Here is a 21,261-nt window from a genome sequence, read left to right on the forward strand (position 1 = left end):
ATTTTTTTTAAGCATAGAGCTATATATAAACAAAACTGTAAGTAGTGAAGAACCAAGAAGAGACAGTATTGTCAAGACAGATACTCTGTATAAAGCCAGGATGATCAGAATGGCAGAGAAAGACCTGGTTCACAGGGGACTTCACAACCACCAGAAACATGAACAAAAATAATTTAGTGGCTTTGACAAAGAGATGTCTGCATTAAGCACAAAAAAAAGTCTTGTAACTACATAGGCCCTGTATCTGTGTTGAAAAATCAATTGGAGATTCTGTAGCCACCTTTCTGAAAGCCACCTTTCACCATTACACCTTATAACTGAAGTTTGTGATTCTAACAACCCCAGAGCACATCCAGTAGTTTCAATATTAAATTGCTACAATTTTGAGGTTAACAGAGGTAGCATGGAATGGAAATATGAGAGCTCAATTTAAAATTGGCTAAAATAAACTTTATTTTACTGTTACAATATATAATCTCTTATCAACACAAGTCACAAAGTGTTTTACAAAATAATCCCATTTTCTGCTGCATTTTAAACACTGATTTTGTACAAACTTCGAAAGTAAAATAGGAAACCGTAATTATAAATGTTTGTTAATTTTTTTAGGAGCTTCACAGGAATTACTTCAACTAAGACTTTATCTTATGGTGTCATCTTCACAGGCAAAACTGCACATTTATTGTAAAGACCTGAGGAAGGATTCATGAAAGCTTTCTTTAGACAAAAGATACCAGTATTCCCAGGTTGACAGCACAGCAGTGAATATGACAGGGAGCAAATGCATTTGAGCTAACTTAGGCACCCTGAAATGCCTTACAAAGAAATCGCCACCCCCTTTACTACATTGACCATCAAGGGAGCCTGGTACCTTACAGCAGCTTTCACAGATCTCTCCCACATGTATGACTGAGAGCGCAGCAAGACCGTAACATACAAAGCTCTGATCCTTAATGCTGCACAGGAAACAGTGGAAATCTTAAACAGAACTTGAGATATCATAATTATCACAAAACCCTAGCATTTTTATGTTAATTAAAAAAAAAAAGATATCTATTGTCTTCTGGGAATCTGGTAGTAGTAACAGGCACGTACTATGTTATTTAACATCCTCAAACCTGGTCTGCACTAATACACATTAGAAAGAGTGGAAAAAGCTACTATTTTTTCACTGCTGCTAGAAAGATGTGTGCTAAGATTAAAGAACCTGTATTCCTGCTAGTCAAGTCATTTGACAGATTTTACGTGACAGCAGAACCAAGCTGACAGTAATTATTGTAAATACAGCAAGCAGGTAGAAAGAGGTGCTACGTTTTTTTTTCCATGCATAGTTTAAACAGCTTACAGCCAGCTCATCTCCATTAAGAGTAGAGATGCATGATCCACCATTTGGTATAAGTCAAGCTACCAGCAAATCTATCTCCAGTGCAAACGAAATTGTTTTTCTTGAAGAAAAACAAGTAAATTTAATGCTACTTCTAGAAAAAATGTTTGTGATACATTATTTTCTACCTATTTTGGTCTGCATTTCAAGAGTTCCCTTCTCCCTAAATCACATCTGAAGACAAATGATCACTATTCACTTTTTTCCACCAAATGACCGTCTCCTCCCCAGAACACATTATACTGCCCACTGAAGATCATCCCTGAGAGCACTGCTCTAGCTAGACACTTAGAAAGTAAGCAAAATCCTATAGCTTAGAGGAAAAGGGCTGCACACCCTGTGAGATCTTGTGGTTTTAGGAAGTATTTAAAGAAATGCAGCAACTCTGAGCGTTTAAAGTCCCTGAGCTGAGTGAAATTTTAAGACAGTCATTTTTAACACAAAGCATAGCATAGCAACATCCATAGCTGTACCTACAGAAGCCTTTTTTTTTTTTTTTACAGTGATAAAGTCAGATGTTAAATTACAAGCATACAGCAGTTAGCAGTGGTTCCTTTTACTTGCTTCCTGTCACAGAAAATACGATGGCCTTCTTTGGTGAGAAACAGCAGTGAAGAAGCTTGATGACTTTGGATTCTTTCACCTTCTGATGTATTAGCAATCTAAGTTATGTTTAGCGGAGACACCACGAGGCCATAGTGCAGTACAAGTAAGCCATCCTAGAGAGAAGAGAGATAAACTGTTATCATATCACCTTCTCCATGAGGCATTTCCATCACAGCCCGATATGACACTTGTGTGGCAGAACTGCAGCTTCAACCTCCCTCATTTCAGAGCATTCCCCTTCCATAAGAGGAATGCAATTTTTTAAGTATTATAATGGAATTGTCTCATTTTCATATAATAGGCTCCCTTTACAACTTATATTGCTTTCCACATGATACTACAAGGCAGAATAAATCACTTAAATAGCTCTAGAACGAGCTGCCAAAATCTGGCCATTAACTCAGGACACCAAAAGTCAAAAAGACACAGAAAGAGAACGCAGGAAGAGAGAGAGGAAACACATAGTTGCCTGAGCATGGAACTCAGATTCCAACTTCCAATGTTAATTTTATTAAATTCACTGGTGGTTCTACCTTACTTTTTGCAGCTCTACTACCTTTAACAACTGCAATAACTAAAATAGAAAGACAACATAACAGATCATATGGAAAGTAAAACTTTTTATAAATTTTTAAATAGGAAAGCACTGTTTACATCTCTACAAGCTAGCCAGAGTCTTGAGTATGTCAGTAACACATTTAATATAATTCTGTCAGTTTTTTCCTTATGCAGAAATAGTTAGAGAAACTTATGGTGCCAGCTTACCATTTCTTCCTAATTCTAGATGCACAACTAAACACTTCTTAAATCCCCGTGCTTCTACTGAAGTTAACAAAAGAACCTTTCACCTGTGAGATGGGATACTTCCTGACTCATTAATGTCTTACTTATGTCACTTAATTCACACGCACAGCTGGTGAAAGGTCTAGCAGTTAGTCTGCTTCCACCTCTGAAACCTGTTCCTGCTACTGATCCCCTGGGAATCTGACTTGTCACGTTAGACCTATTTATATGGACAGGCTTTAACAAATGTTTTCTTTTGAAGAGAGAAATGCATTAATCACAGCTGACGTGTTAGAATTTCTACCGTATTTTGTTGTTGATGTTTTTATCCGTTAACATTAGGACCTGAGATATGTTCCACAGAAGGTACAGTTCTGTGTGAAGGGGCGCATTTAAAAAAAACAAAACCCACGAACTTTATCGTGACTTGCTCAGTCACTTTCAAACCCACAAACTTTGCATCTGCAAGTCAAATCCAAGGGAAATAAAATCCAAGGACTTTGCTTCTGATCTCCAATCTTGATCATATGACTGATATCATTGTGTCCAATGATTCAAAGCGATTAAAATGCAGGCACTGAGAAAAGTGGGTCAAAGTATTCTTTTGTATGAACTGTCAAGAACGACATTTACTCCATGCCTGACAAAGTGGGGTGACTGCATTGCAAGGTGGAGATAAGAGAGCTTGTTTTCACTTCTTGTTAGGTGGAACAAGTCCTTCGAAGTTCCTTACCAACCTCTTGGCACACAGTATGTTGCTATACCTTCACAAAGCCATATTTATACTCATTGTGCCTGCTGGCTACTTCCATAGAAAAAATAAAGCACATTCAAAATTCCTTTAAGACAACTGTGATCAAAACAATTTTCCTCTATGAAAAAGTTGCTTAAAGAGAAGAAATATTTGCAAGAAAAAATGCTACAATGTATTCTTTGATTAATGAGTTTTCAAATGGACCTATTTGGCAATAGGACATTTACAGAAGTTAGCTATTTACACAGGAAATATCCTCCTTAAACCAAAGGCCAAGCCAAATGCAACTACTTCTGTACAAAGAGAAGCTGAGACTTAATCCAGTACTGGTGTTGCATACTCTGTAATTGGTCTCTTTTCAGATATTATACATTTTTATGTCTGTTCAGCTGCTTTCTCTAGATACTATTCTGAAAAGGAAATCTAAAAAGAAAATGAGATCTCACTGCTTATTATAGATCTCAAATCAGAATAATTCATATGTGCCCAAAGAAAAGCAAAATGAAGTACAAACCCTTCTGACAGCAACCCCCCACTCCCAGGGTTTTGCCACAAGCTTGTAGACCTGGCCTAAAATGGAAAATATCCTGCCCATTAAAGCCTAATATAAACTTTAAAGTGGACCTGAATGACAGAAACATCATAGCATATGCACTTCTTGATGTTTTAAGAGCAGCAGTGACAAGAAGCGCCCCACTTTCCAAATTCAATATCCCCACAGCAAAGAGTAAAACACTTCCATACCAGATGCGCGCTAGAGGGTCACACTGATTAAATCAGATCACTGCTCTTACTGCCTAGCTCAGGAGACACTAAAAAAATACAATGAGATTGGGTTACAAAAAGGTGAGAGTTACAAAGAGAGCAGTATAATCTGCAAGACCTCTGTGCCAAGGGCCAGGGACATAAAAGAAACTTCTCTCTTTAGCTTTTCCCATGTGTGAGCTCATTATATCCATCAGTGACGCAGAGCTTTGAGAAGGACAGTTTCAGACAGGAGAAAATAACCAGCAGCTTGGCTCATGTTGCATTTGTGCAGCAGAGGGGACGAAGGTAATGCAGAGAAGAAATTATATGCCTATGTAATTGATAACAAGCTTCCTTCCTCAGCTACTTGATCAAACTCTTAATCAAGGCAGATCTCAATGCTTGGTAGCAAAATTGAGCCTTTCAAAAACTTCTGTCAGTCTTTGCAGGAAATTTACTCCTTGCAGAAAACTTCAGAAGTTTTAGTTTGAAAAATTAAGCAGTTACTTCTTTTCATATTAATTCTCTGCAGTAACATTTGTATTTTTCTTCCCTAAATAGAGTTAAAAACCACATTTCAAGCTAATTAGAAAGGTTCAACCAACAACCCCATTTCATAAACCTTAAATTGTCTTTAAATCTACGAGGCCGTAACAAATCTACTGTAAAACTGTACTTGCTGCACGTAAGTGCACTTAGCACGATTAAAAACAGGCGTGCGTAAAAAGTAAAAAGTTTTTTTTTTTAAAGCCTTCTATCAAGTACTCAAAAATTAACATGTTAGTCATTTACATTCAACCACTAATAGTTACAGCAACATAAATAAGTTACTATGGGGTCTGTATTAGGAATACTTATTCTACCATCAGATTGTAGTCCCAAAGCTGGGGAAAAATAAGAAAACCCTGAAGAAGGTTGAACATTTAATCTTCCAACACTCGTTAGAAAGGTACGTAGTAATTCTGAACAGCTAAATCCCACTGTCTTGCAGCTGTATTATACTAGGCCAGATTGGTTAGGGCTTTGAGCAAACTGGTCTAGTTGTCCCTGCCCATTGCAGGGGGGGTGGAATTAAATGACCTATAAGGTCCCTTCCAAACAAACCATTCTATGATTCTATTTTAATTTAATCATGCTCTGAGACAGCATTACACATTGCTGCTCAGTATGGAAAAAAGACAAACCCAAAAATCAAAACACAAAACAACTGTGAGCATTTAATAACTATTTAGGAGGAGTTAAACCCCCTAAAACATTACAGTGATCATGGCCCAGAAAAATAAATCACAACGTATGTTATGCTGCACTGAATTCTGAGAAACTCTTCCAATGTAAATACTGCCAAAGGCATAAATTTGAACACACATTCTTTGACAAACTGAAACTTATCTGCCTTTCTGAATCCACTTTTCCTCAGCAAAGAGAGTAACTGCTGACATGAATGAACTTGCAAGTGGAAAAAAAGCAACTCAAAACAGGTAATTTTCTCCTCTAACAGTGACTGTACTCAAAAACCAAACCAAAACAAAGAACATTTTGCTGAAAAGATTTTTTAAGTGACTTCTTCAGATAAGTTAGTGTTACCTAATAGTTTAAATAATATTCTAATTATAAACCAGAAATTTAGCACAAAGCCCCAGCTGCCATACATACCTGTACAGCACTCTCTCCTATGACTTGCCGGATTTCCCTCAGCGTCTGGTAGTGTTCTAGTAGGTGATCACCACATATTATGTCTACCTGTGAAAGACCACAAAAACAGTCAAGTTCAACCTACCCTTAAACTACCAAAAAAATACAATTAAGCCCTTTACATTTGATATTTCATAAAGTAAATCCAACATTGTTTGAAAGAGTTGAATTCTAGCGTGTTTGATGCCACAGGCATCTTTACCTTTGCTGTTCAAACGCGTTTAGCATGCACAACCCTAACGCTCTCCCCAAATTAGGAAAATGGATCTTCTGGATCAGAGAAGACAGTTTGGTTCGCTCCCAGTTGGGCATGTCCACTAAAAAACTGTTTAGGAATAGCTGTGATGGATTCAATGGGAATTTAGATCACATATTAAAATGATCCCACAAACATCCTGAGTCATTCATCAGCTGCAAAAAAAGGGCAAGTTGTCAGTGCTACTAGCAAGAAATGAGCCAGCGCTTCCTTCACTCTTACCGTGAGTGAGAAAATGTATGAGTAAGTCTGCTTAACAAGACTGCTTGGAAGAAGGGTCTGAATAAAAAAGAATAAGCTCACTGTATGCCTCTGTCAGCAAATACTTTTCACACAATCCTCCTTCAAAATGCAATCAATACTTCCGCGATGCAAATGAAGGGTGTACTCTGCAATTCTAAGTAACGTCCTCTACTGCAGTTAAACCATGTCAGTAATGTCTGCAATTCTGGAGGTGGCACTTTTGTTAAGTAACTGCCCACAAAGACTGTTACTTTGGGAAAAAATAGATTAAGGCTGAGGTATTCTGAATGCCTCGACTATTATGAAAAATAAGCTTCTTTATTAGAGCAGCTAACACAGCACTGTCTCACTCACAACTGCAGCTTGGTTATATCCTCCTTATTAGCAATTCCTAGACATGGAAACCAGAGGGCCGTCACCTGAATTACAATGACCAAACCTCAAAATTAAGAGCACTGACAACATGCTGCTCCACAGCTTTCAGCAGCGAGCAAGATTACACTTTGCCACTGCACTAGTCAGGAAGCAGACTGCAGTATCATACATGTACTCTTAAATGGTTTCTCTTATATAGTCTTCCACAATAGGATGTACTTTGTGCTTCAGTGCAATTTGTCTGTATTTATGCTCTTCTGCATTCTGACCCACTATCTCTCTCCTGTTCTTCATGAAAAGATTTAGGTCTGCTCACGCTGGCAGGCTATTATTCTCAGAAACCGGAACACAAGAATTCTAATCCTTAGAGACTCGGAACAGGTTTATTTACTTCATCTATATAGTGTGAGAATAATGCAGAATACTCCATTCGTGCTAGACTTAATCTTAAATAATAATTCCAAAATGTGCAGAAGATGTAAATTGTGTAATATTACTTCTCCTTTTAGATTCTAGGAGGAAGCAGCAAGAAAAAGCCTGGATATAACATTAAAAATTTATTAGATATTGATCCACATACATACACATGAATATATATTTAACATCAACATTTGGCCTTTTTAAGAAACATATCTTTTTGTTTTTGAAAGCTGGTTATAGTTATTTCTCCTGTTTCCCTTGCATTCTAGCCTCTAGATTTATTACTCTAGAAGGACAGACATATCTGCTTTGCTTTCCAGTGATGAGTTCAATTACTTCTGTTTCATAAGGCTACTTACACGATTTTTGTACCATAAAGTACTGAAAACTCAATTTTGTTTTCACTGGTACATAATATGCATACAGACACACTTTATATTTTCTATAAAAATAGAAAAAATAACCTATTTACCCAATATATGATATAAACAGACATAGGGGCAACTGCTGATGAGCTTTCCAAACAGAATGAGAATTCTTGTTTCAAAATATCCCACTGTTCATCCTCCAGCTGTTCCACTTTCAAATAGCAGTCATTAAACATCAGTGTCTTCTAATATATTTAGAATTTTTTCTCATTCACCTCCTCATAGTGCTCAGAATGCCAAATGTCTAATCATCAAATTCTAGCACCAAAAGCAGAATTTCTGCTAGCTAATTGTTATGCTAGAATTCATTCTGCTAGGACAAAAAAAAAAAAATATACAATGAAAAAAATCCTAGTTCAGCATGGAAAGCAGTTGCAAAATGTATGTCTCGGAGCAATCCTTGTGCCTTAAAAAAAATAATATATTCTGTTATGAAGGATGCACCAGCAACAGAAGTGGTATAGATCTACTACAGTCTTGACTAGCTGGGAAAATCAAAGCCAACTAGTAGTACTGACTCCTAGTGAGATAGCGGGAAGTATAAATTCAGCTTTTGTTGAAAGGAAAATTGAAGGTGTATCTCCTTAATAACTCGGTCACAGCTTTTAAAATTCTTATTAAAATAAAGTAGCCTTTCCGTTACGGCAATTATTTTCATTAAGTGACACGTTTACTGCACTCAAGAGCTATTTATGTAACAAACATGATAACAGGCAACTGCAAGTTAATGCTTACCAAGTAAGCTGAAGTTAAAATGGAAAGCTGTCATATACAGGACATTCCTCATAAGATTAATCCCAAGGGGAAATTTGGCCTAGAAAGCATTAGATCTCAAATCAATAGTTTCTATGCCAACCCATATTATCCAGGGAAGGACAAAGAAAAAATTTTGGAGGTCAGCATGAGTATCTGGGCTAGTTATTCAAATGCTGGCAAGGCTTTTCGTTTCCCTTACCTGTGATTTTCTTTTCAAAAGGTACCAGAAACCATCTGTTTCAGCGTCTAAAAATTACCCAAAAAATACATTTTTGGAAAGGAAGTCTATGAAATTATCAGCTAAGACCCAGTAACCTTTACCCACTAACAGTGGATTAGAAAGTGGTGAAGTCCAAGCAGAAAGTAACTAACGGGGAAAATAATTTTCAAGTTACCTCTATTAGATGATCTCAAGATCACAAAATCTGAAAGACACCAAAAACACAGGTCTAGCTTGATTTTGAAAGATTGGTTTTCAATTTCATCTGCTGAAATCTTACGTGGCACTTCAGAAACTCTATGCAAATAATAATGAGAACTTAAACGTGTTGCAAATTAGGTGGGAGAGCTGTTCCTTGAGGATCACAACACTTCAACAGAATACTTACTCAAAAAACCCTATGTTACTTCTACACTCTTAAGAGCAACAGAAACATAGGCATTACATTGATCACAGCAAACTAATACATGCCATTACAAGTGGCATACCTGACAAGCAGGGTCCAGATCCATTTTTCTTCTGAGGAACTTCTCCACATGTCCAATTGTTGCCTCCCCTGAAACACGCACAAACTTCTTTTCCAAAGGCTGTAAAGAACAAATTCAAGATCTTAAGACCCTGTACATATTCAGCCACCATCCCTGGCAAACTCCAAACCTGACTGAAGGCCCATTAACAGCTGAAGACAGCTTAAGTTTTGGACCTTTCTTTGATATACTTCCAGATTACCTCATACAGATGAGACTAAATGTGTATTAACAGATTCCATGTTCAAGCTTCCTGCTGTTTTAAACAAAAAATAACCACCTATTGACTTCAGTCCTATTTTACTATTGAAGTAGTGGAGAATAAGATTTCCTTTAAATTCAGCACAAGAACTGGTATCACGCAGCATTTTAAGAACTCTGCTCCCCTTCAGTCCCAGAAAGCAATTACTCAGAAGAGTAAGAGACTTCCAAAAATTTGCTTCTTTTCCACAAATCAGGCTTGTGCATCAAACATGAATTCACATAGGTAAACCGTATCATTTTGTAACCAAAGGACCTTAAGTTCCTTGGCATGCTAGAAGTATTATGACTCAGGCTGGGATCGACTTAACAGTCCATGACATTCTAGAATCAATTAAAATAAACTACTACGCAGAACACAAGGGCAAGACTGGTCTGAAACCTTTTTGCATAATTTCTAAATACTTTCATAGCAAGGACTGCAACAAGATGACATTTATTATGTTGACCTCCACAATTTTAATGGGTTTCTTCTCTGTGGATAAAATTTTAAAACAGCTGACTGGCGATACAGGCAGCAAAGCAAATAGGCACAAAGGCAAAGCAGATGACTGCATTCAGAGTGATAAATGGATTCCCTTTTGTGTCAATTAATTGGATTTTTATGTTAACTCCTGAACAGCTGTGATTTACTATCCAGGTTCATCATATTCTTTCCATTTGAAAAAAGGGTGGAGGGGGAGGGGGTCAAAGACTGCCCTTGAATTCAATCACAAATTAAGATACATATCTGTGATAACTGTGTTTTTGGAACAATAGTTTGATTTATTCACATATAAGAGCTAGAAATGCCAGTCAGACCTGATCTAGGCTGATGCAAACTTGATTATGCTGGGTTTATGCTTGCTGCATATATAAATGATGGTTTATGACCAAAAGCCTTGCCTTTTAACCTGTTCTTTCCTTCCACCCCCGGAAAAAATACAAAGAAAGACAAAAAGGAAACCCTTCATATATGAAGTTCAATACATAGTTCAGAAAGATATGGCAGATAAGAAAGAATAATGGTAAAAAAGGATCAGGGTATGTTTTGTGAGAAATGCATAAGAGGGATTTGGAAGGCTGATGAGTAAACCTCTTGATCATAAAACAGAAAAAAAAGGCATGAAAATGCAGACAAAAGGTAGGGAAGAAATACAGTGAAGCAGGAAGTTAATATGCAACAAAGAAATCGAAAATGCTGTAGAATAAATATCAGTTAAGAGATGTAGTATTTCTTAAAAATCATACAGGAATCTAAATATGCACAAATACAGAATAGGACTTTAGTCTATGGATGGTAGGATTATAAGCAGTACAGAACTATTCACTGTGAGTAAATGTGGGCAGCCCTTCACCTTCTACATCTTCAGAACACTAGAGTTAAAGCGAGTGGAGGTACACTACAGCTTAAAAGGGAAAGACACACAAAATCACTTTTCTGGGTCACAAACACTCCTTAATGATGTTAGAGCAAGTATTTTTTTTTTAAAAGGCAAAACTATTCCTGTTGGGATGGCATGCACCTAAAAGAGTATCAGATAAAATAAGTGTCTGACACAACCATTAATATCAGAAAACGTAAGTTAATAAAATGGTTGAACTGCCCTACAGTTATTCTTGTTGGGTTCAAAATGAACAGGACAAAAAACAAACCAGAAAGAAGGGCAAATAAGATCCAGGAAGGATAGCAGGTGATAGAGAGGTAAGAAGAATATAAAAACAAACAATAGTGTGACAGGTAATGAGTAAAAAAGAGTAACAAAATGCTGTGTAGGTGCAGGGGTATAACAGGTGAAGAAAATTATCCATGCACATTTTCAGGAACATTGCTCCCCTTCTATAGATTAACTTCTATTTATGAAGCTGAACTTATATTTCAACTCTGTGAATATTAAATGTTACTTCTTTATTTGAGAGTTTGAAATTGCTTGCTAAGCTCTGATAATAACAAATGTGGTTAGTATTAAAAAGAGCAGGAGTAACTGCAGTCATACCTAGTATTTCAGATTTGTGCCTGAAAATATACTTATTTAAAGATCAACTCAGCTGAAAACAAAGGAAATTGGTTAAAAAAAATGGAACTAGGACAATCCATATTTCCATTAGTAACACACTTTTTGATCAAATTCTTCAACAGTAAAATTGGAGTTTTGTTGCTAACAATACCAGTAAAATGCTCTTATATTCTGTGCCATTCTATCTCTTGATTCCTACATACAATGAAATACAATGAAAGATAAAATGCAACATACACTGTATAATTTATAATTATATCTCCTTCTTGCTCCTAAATAGAATCTTTTTCTAAATGTTTAGCCAAAATAGTGGAATGACATACTCTGCACATCTCTAATTACAGCCTATGAAATAATTATCGCAGTACACAATGTGCAGTTAATCTACAGGTTTTTTTTTTTTAAACACCAATTCAGCTCAGTCTATACTGGAAGAAGAGACATTCTTTAGCGAGGATTGGGAATGCTATTTGTTGTTTAGTAGAATGACCACCATTCAGACATCTAATTTTGTTAGTGAAGGAACATAGAAAAGAATAAATTTGCTGCAGACTAAGGAAGTGCTTTGTACTGTCCAGAAAACTTGCATCATTTTTCTTGTTTTAATTTCAATCATATATCAAAATAGACTGTTTTTGTGCTTTGGGTGATGCTTCCTCTGAATAACCTAGGTGAGCTCTCCACTGCCATTAGGCAATCTTCTTCAAAAACAGGTTTTTAAGAGAATGACTACACCGTTGTTTAAGATTCTGAGAAAAGATATACTAATGCACCTTTTAGAAGGAGTTGCAAGAATAACAACCTAGAATCAGCCAGGGGAAGTTTCATCAACATAATTCCCATTCTCCCAACAGAATTTTAGTTTCCTAGCCTTGGAAGCATTCTCCTACTCTGCAATGCTACACATCGATAGGCGTGACCATACATTCTAATGCAGGATTATTCATTTATGCTACGCTGGTGAAAGTTCAGGCTGCATTCAATGTAAGAAAAACAAAGAAACTAAATTAGGTACATTCAGGTTACACATATTTCTGAAGTAAACCATAAGAGAAAGATTCAAATCACATCTGCACCTTAAAATTCCCTGTGCCTTCGTTAGCTCTGAAAAACAAGAGAAGAGTAAACACAATCAATATTGCTAAGGTTAACAGTTAGGAACACCCTCAAGCTCTTTTCCTTACAATAATGACTTGCTGATTTAATAGTCTGACACACCAGGCTTATTTTTGAATCAGACTCTTCCTTTCATTAAATTCTAATATATAAAACAATATTACACTGAAGTTATATATCTTTCCCACCAAGCCTTTATTTGGTTCCCCATTTCTTTTTTGTGAATTCAGCTATTTATGACTTTAAAGTTTGTCTACATGAAATGGAAAATAAATCAACACATCCTAAAGCCATATTTTACACACAATAACATTAGTTTTCATGGGAACAGGCTGTAATATTAATGCTGTTTAAACATCCACACTTCATTATCCTTGATGTTTGGAACTTTAACAGACAGTACCTAAAAGCTGCTGACAGAACATGCCCAACCACTAACGAGGCTTTCTGGGCCAGTGGTTGGCCTTCCAGACTATTTATAATCACAGGATTAACGGTATTACTATCTAGGAACTCAGAAAAGCAGCAGGTGCCTCTCTGGAAGGTAAAACACGCAGAGGGTAGCAAATGACCAAATTCCTACCTGCCTTCAATAGAAGTTCATTGATTTACACAGCCTGAGCACGTGACTCAGTTATCTAGGCTCCACATCTCCATCCTGTAGGGCAGCATATCAATTTCTCAATGAATTAAGCACAGCTCATGACATTCCCTTACTCTTGTATTATTTTAGCAAGTACATATGTATAGCAAGGTTAAATTGCAGTATTTTGTTGCATTGGAAAAGGCAAAAATCAAATAGCACTATAAATTAACTATATTTCTACTGACCATTTGCTTGCATAGCAAGCATTTGTAATGCTTGTGCAGACCACACGTTAGCATGGCACTTCAAATTACTGTAATTAGATAACTCCACCTCTAAATACGTACAAACCATCGGACAGACTTAAAAACTATCACCAACTTCTGCCACTGAAGTGAAATTTAAAATTACTAAGAAGCGAACATACAAGCTTTTCCACTCCTGCTGTCATTTTCTTTGATATAGTTCCCCTGCCACAGGAGACTATTTACTATACTCTAAAGACATAACATAGACGATCTAAAGCTTTCAAAGTAAAAATTCCTGCTGGATTGCCCAATCTATTCTGAGTTTTCTTTATACAAAGAGCTTTCTTAACATCTCATTGCCAAGATAAACTGTTTGATTTTGACCTTTGAAGAAAACAGATTAACCCTTAAACATAAGGTATAAGATAAGATCAAAGGCTAAAAAATGTTTCAAAAATAAATTGCCACAGATGTTAAGCCATCATCCTTTTTTGTTCCAATCCTTCTGTGCTTCCTTCCATACAAATAACGAAAACACAGTGGACAGTTTCACATGCTATAGATGTTATTTGCACATTCATGCTTGCTTTGCTGCTAGCACTAGAATGGAAGCTTGAAATAAAACTACCAAAAAAAACAAATACAACACGGATTAAAAAGTCATCTTGTTCCACACACAGGCACGTACATGTTTAATTAGTTTTGAGATCTGAAGTGTCTGACTACTACTCTTGCTCTGAAAAAAAAAACAAAAGAAAAATGTACCTGCTGAGAATCATTGGGGGCCACAGGGGGAGTAACCGGTAGCCTTTCACAGCAGAGATCTAAATCGAAGTACTTTTGCCACAATTAATTCAAACTGTATCTAATCCTGCAGTCAAGATAATCTAAGGAAGCTTTCTATAGAGCGATCAAGAAACAGTGTTCCAACCTGAAAGGGACATACTTGGAATAAAATTTAATTTCAGTTATTAAAGTCATTTTTACATTGTAACCGGCAAGGAATCACTCAGACATGGAAGTGTTGGTGTAAGCATGCTCCTTCTGCCACCTGGCGGGCCAGCCCTGCAGTACCTGTCACAGGTCTCAGAATGAGCATCCCTCCTACTCATGTCTAGATGCTAACCTGAGAAACAGTCACAGCTGAGGCAATAAAATAACCACATGTATATTCCTAGCCCAACACAAACGTAGGGTAAATGGCATTAGATTTAGTATTTTCTACTGAAATAGCGTTTTAATTTATGTCTGTATGCATCCATCTAATCACATTTTAACCAACAAGGTAACAAATCATGCCTGAGCACTAGGACCACTGGGACCCTGCATTAATTATATCATGAGGTTTATACAACATTCATTAAAGAAGAAAAGCCGTTATAAATACGATTAAAAACTATCTTTTAATGCTCGCTAGACAATACACATTGAATAGCTGTGTCTTTGCTTTCCTCTCCTTGTTCAATATGTGATTTTGTTTTACTTACAACAATCCTACTGGTTATGTGAAAGCATTAATTTCCTCCTAGTCTCACTTATGCCAACATCTGAATGTATTCCCACACTATCCTACACAGCAGAATAGCAATATAATACCTTGTTTAAAAAGAGGAACCTGAGACAGACTGTGTCAAAAAGTAACCAAGGATGGCACGTGCTCAGTTTGAGACAACTAAAACTGGGTATGACTGTAGAACACTTCATACTACTGTTTTAGTCACGACTCCCACTGCTTCAAGCTGTATTTGTGAGCAGGAGGCACCCCTGCAAGTCACGCATATAGGAAACTAACACAGAAGTCAATTATGTGGAGTCACAAGCGTTTTTCATGGCACAGGCAGGAATTCTTCCCTAGATGTTTAGCTGTAAGCCCTGCTTTCTACAATCTCCTGTCTCATCCATTTAAAGAAGTAAGAAAGCCACATGATGGTTAACCACACTTAAAACAAATAAGCCACCCCACCTACATGATAAAAATCTATCCATACAAGAATTTTTTTACGCTCTGAATAAAGCCAGGCAGCAGAAACATTGGATGTAAGATGCAAAAAAGCTAGGACATGAAGTCAAACCAAGTTGATACGCTTTGCTCATAGTTTTCCAGTTTGTGAGGCCTTCGTTTTCCATCATTTGTGTAAATTAGTTTGCAATAATTATGTATCAAACTCTCTGAACATGTTGTGCAGACAGGCCAAAAGCAGAGGCAATCTGCATAGAGGGGTATGCGCTGCACAAGAGTCAAGCCACTTCCCCCCTGCACAGTTAAAGCTTTTAATCCACATTACTTCTCAATCACTGCCATGTAAATCTGCATATGGGCAAAGCAATACAATTTCTGCTTCCTGTGTTCCTGAAAACAGCTCAAACGTCTGGGCTGGAATTTCTACGCCCCACCCCTCAAGCTATAGCTAAAAGGTGATGCCCAATACAAAAGCTTCAGTGTAAGTCATTAAAGCCTTGGAAACTATCAGGCTAACTTAATAATAGACAGCACTGTTAGTCTCATTTATATCATTTAGGGAATTAGCACTCTTGCTGCTCGGGTTTCCTAGCTTGTTTTGGTCAGATAAATTTACAATAAAACTTGCTTCTTATGAATTATCAAACCACCAATTGCATTTGACAGATTCCTTGTAGGTCTCAAGTTCCTAGCACCTTGTCAGAGAAGTTCCTTAGCCCTAAACGTTGGAAGATAGTAAGTACATCAAGAACGTATTTCTACTGAAGTAGCATGATGTCTACGTGCATACTGTTTACAAGTACTGAAGTGGTAAAAACCTGACTGCAGTAAGTGATCTATATTGCTCAGCAAAGCAGAAAAAAAGACTCTCCTAGGCACAGAGCATCAGGCAGACACTATATTTTGTAACTAGGAGTAGAGTATTTTAGTCACTTGTGTCTTGTTGCTGTACCTTGAAGGAACTGTACTGTAGTGCCCAAAACATTAATACTATGCCAATTTCAGAGATGTTTCTTTGCTTCCTTTTTCCCTAGTTCAGGAGGGCTACAACCCTTTCTGGTGAGGTGTCATTAGAATACGTGATTTTTCTGGCTAATAAAAGCATGTCATCATGTACAGTTGTAGCCCCCTAGTTCCATGAGCAAGTCCTAGTATAGTCATCATTAACGGTACTGCCACCTACAGGGATTTAGGAAGCACAAGAGAGGTATTTTGTTATTCAGTTTACTGAGACTATACTATTTTGTTGAAAATAAAAGGAATTCTCATAAATTTTAAAGCACTACACCTTTTAGAAATCTATTTTCATAGGAAGATACTTTAAATATTTAACCTTATCTGCCTCATCTAAGGTATTTGTAGTTGGCTGTCACTATTGCACAGTAAGCCAAAACCAGCCCCCCACCTGCTACTCAAGATGGAAGAAGTACGCACTCAAAGAAAACTAAGAGCCCTCACATCAGCCACTTGTTTTTCCATTTGCCCCCAACTCACCCGATGAATTCCAGAAGTATTGAGATGTCAAGTTCTGGTGGGATCCGGAACACAGAGCCCAGAACTTTTCGAGGTCTTCCTCTGCTCGCTGGAACTGGCTGTGGGACAGCTAAAATATTCAAATAGCCAAAATGCAAACACAACTTGAAATAAAAACAGCATAAGACACTAATGTGTGCCAACCAAAACTGATGAGCTCACGGGAAGAAAGTGCCCATGAAATTCATCCTAATTTTTTTTTTTCCAAATCAGCTGTTTATACTTTTCTTCCTGGCTATTTGAACCAGCATTGTATTAGCTTTCAGCTCAGCATCTCTCCAAACACAGGTTTATTTGACAGTAAGACAAAAATAACTAAGATAATCCCTCGTCTGTCTATGGATGTTCAAGTTCTTATTTTTACACCTTCTTCACTTCTAATGTTTATTAAGGGCTAGAAAATACTATCTGCACATACTTTATATATATTTTCCTGGGTGGAGGTGAAATATAATCTGTAAAAATACCCAACCACAATCTGGGCTTAAGTGTTGCTCATTTCATCTTCTATTTGTGTAATTTGAGAACTATGAAAACCAGAAATCTCACACTTTCATTACCACCTATTTTCTTTAGTTGTGAGCTAATATTTCAAGGAAAGCTAAGATAACTGGGATAGTAAATATTTCCTTAACAGCGTCCTCTAAATGATTAAAACTCACCTGGTTTGGGCACTTCTAATCCTCTTTCTTTATAGAAGTCATGCATTTGCTTTTTTTCTCCTGAGAAAAGAAACCAAAACAATACAGAAAAGATTAGAATGTTATTTCAGATGCTGAGAACATTCATACAGTTTCCATTTATCAGAGCTGAAATGCTTTTCAAGTGCCTACAGACCTCCATTATCACTAGTATTCCATACAAAGTTGGGCCACTTAAAATACCTGGACTCAGATTTTGTTAGTAAAAACTGAAAAAAAAAATGGAGAAGTGGGACAAAAACCATACTGAAATAACTGCACAAAGAAGTATCCTACTGGCTGTCATTACTCTTCCTTTCATATCATCTATAGCCCATGTATATAGTCCACTAGACATGTATGTTTCACTCAGTCCACCCTAGCGTAATGGACATGTGACAGTGAACACGCCTAATAAATCAGTAAAAAAACATAGAAGTGGGGAGAAAAAAAAAGCATGAGAGAATCAGTCAGTCCCAGTCCCAGCAACTTTTTTTTTCCCAACTGAGACAAATGAACTATTGATTAGATGGAATGCCATTTTCTTTAAATAAAAATACAAGGCATGACTACAAAATATTATCTGGATGTGTATTTGTATACAATAATGCCTGCGTTGCATTAGAGAGCAAAACAAAACATCTTCAGCACAGTGACTGCTTGGTCCATCATCAGAATGGATGCTTTTTCCCATTTCGGTGTTTTTCAGGGAAAAACACAAAAAATAGAGTTGTCATTTTAAAAATAAACTGTGTATTAGCATGCAGACAACTACACCTGGAATAGCAATTTAATAACAAAGTTAACTGCAGCATCACTGCTCTTTCACTGTAGTAATTAAAAATAAAACTTCCCGATCACTGTTGCATATTATGTTTCATTCTACACATATTCACCTGTCCAGGGTACATATGGCTATGCATAACAGTAGTTTATGGCCAGAAAGATGCCAGTTTGCACAGATAATTCATTAAGATTTATAACCAAATGTTATGGAATTATTTTAAGGAGCTAAGAGTTAAAAATGAGATTTCAAATAACCGTCCTTTCTGCTCATGCTTTGAAACTCTAGATGGCAATAAACAAATGGACTTACTTTCCTCTAAATTGACAACTAATTTATAGACTATGTCTTGTAGCTGCCGGTCCAGCCTATCAAAGAGAATAAAAACAAAAGTGTATTTAATGTAAAACATTCTGCATTATCCCAAATTGGGAGAAAACCACCAAACATACTGTTGAAATATTACATACATAAAAGTGACAGAGCAGCAACTCTACCTGCCTTAATTCATGTCCTCACAACAGAGCTCCAATAGAAGCCATAAAGTTAAAAAAACAAACAAACAAACAAACAAAAAAACCATCACCCTTCAAGAATTGCTTAAGAAACCAAAACTCCATATTTATAGTTAAAAACTAAACCATGCCAACAAAAGCTTGGTCTAAAAGACAATCAAAGCAAATAGCTAAGATCTCATATCATCTGTAATGCTGTGCAAATGCATAAAAACACCCAGGGTGGAAGGGTAAACATTCCCTAGAAAGGGAAAAGAATTTCAGAAAACAAGAAACTGAATAATTTTACTTTTGCTATTAAGCTTATACAAACAAAGAACACTCTCTCTCTTGTAACGGTTCCTTCATTTGAAATAGGAAAGCACTATACAGGCACGGAAAATGAAACATTTAAAAGCAAAACAGCAAAACTCAACTGAAGTTACACCTACAAAAGTGGCACAAACTTATTACCTGATATTATAAAGGGGCTGTGTCTGATGTACAACTATATTGCATTTTGGACATCTGTTGCTATAGTAGAAGTGTCTCACTATGCAGCTTTTACAAACTGTAAAGAAAAGAAGTCCATTAAGACACATGTCCATTATACAACAGCATCTGTTTAAGCAAGAGAAACAATTACATCTAGTCTTGTCTAATCAGGTTTGTCAGAGACAAAATGAAGTCTTCCGGTGACTCTATCAAACTTAAGTAAACAGCAGCTACCTGCCCGTATGGCATACAGTACTCCTAAATATTTGTACATTATAATCCTACTTATATATGTATATATTTTAAAAGTCTGATACGTATTGCAAATTCTTAGAGTCTGCTTAAAAACATAACGTATGTAGTAGTTCTGTTTTTGTTTTACGTGGGCTTCCTGTTTCTCTATATAATATTCCTTTCTTCCCTCTCAGCTTGGGTAACTAAGCTGACTTAATGATTTTATGATGCTTGACATATCCACAAATGCATTTTCCTCAAGGAAATACACAACAAGAATAAACACAACACATGCTCACTATAAATAGCAAATTACCTTTGTGAAGCCAGAACACCTGAACACCTGATTCTTGTTTGAATTTGCATCTAGATTCTTAGAATGGAAGTACCGGTACTCACAGGTGTGCAGACACTCTGTAATAGTTGTAGCATCAATAAAGTAACCTTTGCAGATGGAACAGAGGATGTAAGGGGTCAACTCTGCCAGGTTGATCATCCGCTACGAACAAAAAGAGTTGATAAGAGTTTAAATATAGAGGCTAAGATGTGAAGTTACGCATTTGCAGCTTCTGAAACATCACATCCTTAAACCATGAAAAAGTTACAGAAAAAATTACAGAAATGGGTTTTCCTAAGAGGTCAATCATTTGTCGTATAAAGCTCTTTTCTAAAGACTTCTGCCTAGTTTTCAGAATTGACCTTTTTTGTGGTCAGTGATCCATGGTGATCCAGTGTATTTCATGAATCCAATTTATTTCATGAGCTGCTTAAAAGCAAACCACAAACAAATCTTTTGGGAAAAATGATTCTGAATAAACTGTGTAAGAAAATATCAAACACTCAGCAAGCTTGAAGCGAATGCTAGTGGCAAATAAAATCATTATTTGGAAAGCGATCAGTGAACGCATAACTAGCGCTGCCTCCTGTTTCTGTATGCAGTTAGAATTTATACGGCTACGTATGGAAGTGTGCAACGAAGTTTTGGCGCTCCAGGTTCTGGTTACGAGGTGCATTTATGAGGACTGTACACACGGAGTTTCCCTGCCAGAAGCCTGTCACTTCCCCAAAGGCCAGCTTTAGCAATGGTTTAGCTCTGGGTGCTGTGCCTGAGGAAGCCAGGCGTCTTTTTACACCCTCCCCTCCCCCCGCTCCCCTCAGAGCTCCGCCATGGCGGCGGCAGCGCGCGCCCCCGCCTCGAGCCGCACGCGCCCGCCGGCGGCGCGGGGCACGCCGGGAGCGGGGCCCTGCCGCGCGACACGGCCGCCCCCCGCCTCACACCGCTCCCGCTCCGCTACCTCCCGGTCGTCGTCCGAGTCGAGCTCCCCGTCGTCCGTCCCGAAGCGGGCCCCGGGGTCCCCCTCGAGCTCCTCTTCCTCCATCTCCTCCTCCTCGTCGTCCTCGTCGTCCTCCTCGTCGTCGCCGCTGGACTCGGAGCGGCTCCGCTCGAACTCGAACGGGACGGAGTGCGACCCCGAGCAGCTGGGGGCCCCCTCCATCTCCCGGTCCTCCTCGGCGGGCCCCGCGGCCGCCCCGTCGCCGCCCGACAGCACGGAGCCGGCGTCCGCCTCCGCCTCCATCGCTCGGGGTGGGGGGCGGGCACCGGGGGCAAACGCGGGGCCGGCGGCTGGCTGCCCGCGGGGGGTGCTGGGAGTCGTAGTCCGCCAGGACACCCGCGGCGCGGC

General features: G+C 37.9%; 1 protein-coding gene across 4 annotated transcripts; it reads right to left on the reverse strand.

Annotated features, from left to right (window-relative positions):
- Positions 1–428: 428 nt before the first annotated feature.
- Positions 429–21,168, reverse strand: PCGF6 (polycomb group ring finger 6). Of its 4 annotated transcripts, XR_013952894.1 has the most exons (11): positions 20,875–21,168; positions 19,979–20,078; positions 19,325–19,421; positions 18,669–18,724; positions 17,555–17,614; positions 16,854–16,962; positions 12,526–12,553; positions 9,153–9,251; positions 5,928–6,014; positions 4,272–4,339; positions 429–2,103 (listed from the first exon to the last, which is right to left on the reverse strand). XR_013952894.1 is itself a non-coding variant. In XM_080597848.1 (10 exons), the coding sequence occupies exons 1-10, from the start codon at positions 21,154–21,156 to the stop codon at positions 2,047–2,049; spliced, it is 975 nt and encodes a 324-aa protein (XP_080453974.1). In that variant the 5' UTR covers positions 21,157–21,168; the 3' UTR covers positions 429–2,046. The 4 variants fall into 4 exon arrangements, 1 of the variants encoding a protein (XP_080453974.1); XM_080597848.1 differs by lacking the exon at positions 4,272–4,339; XR_013952893.1 differs by lacking the exons at positions 4,272–4,339; positions 12,526–12,553.
- Positions 21,169–21,261: the final 93 nt, after the last annotated feature.

The sequence above is a fragment of the Anser brachyrhynchus genome (assembly GCF_964034855.1).
Source record: "Anser brachyrhynchus genome assembly, chromosome: 6".
In the NCBI taxonomy this organism is placed as follows: domain Eukaryota; kingdom Metazoa; phylum Chordata; class Aves; order Anseriformes; family Anatidae; genus Anser; species Anser brachyrhynchus.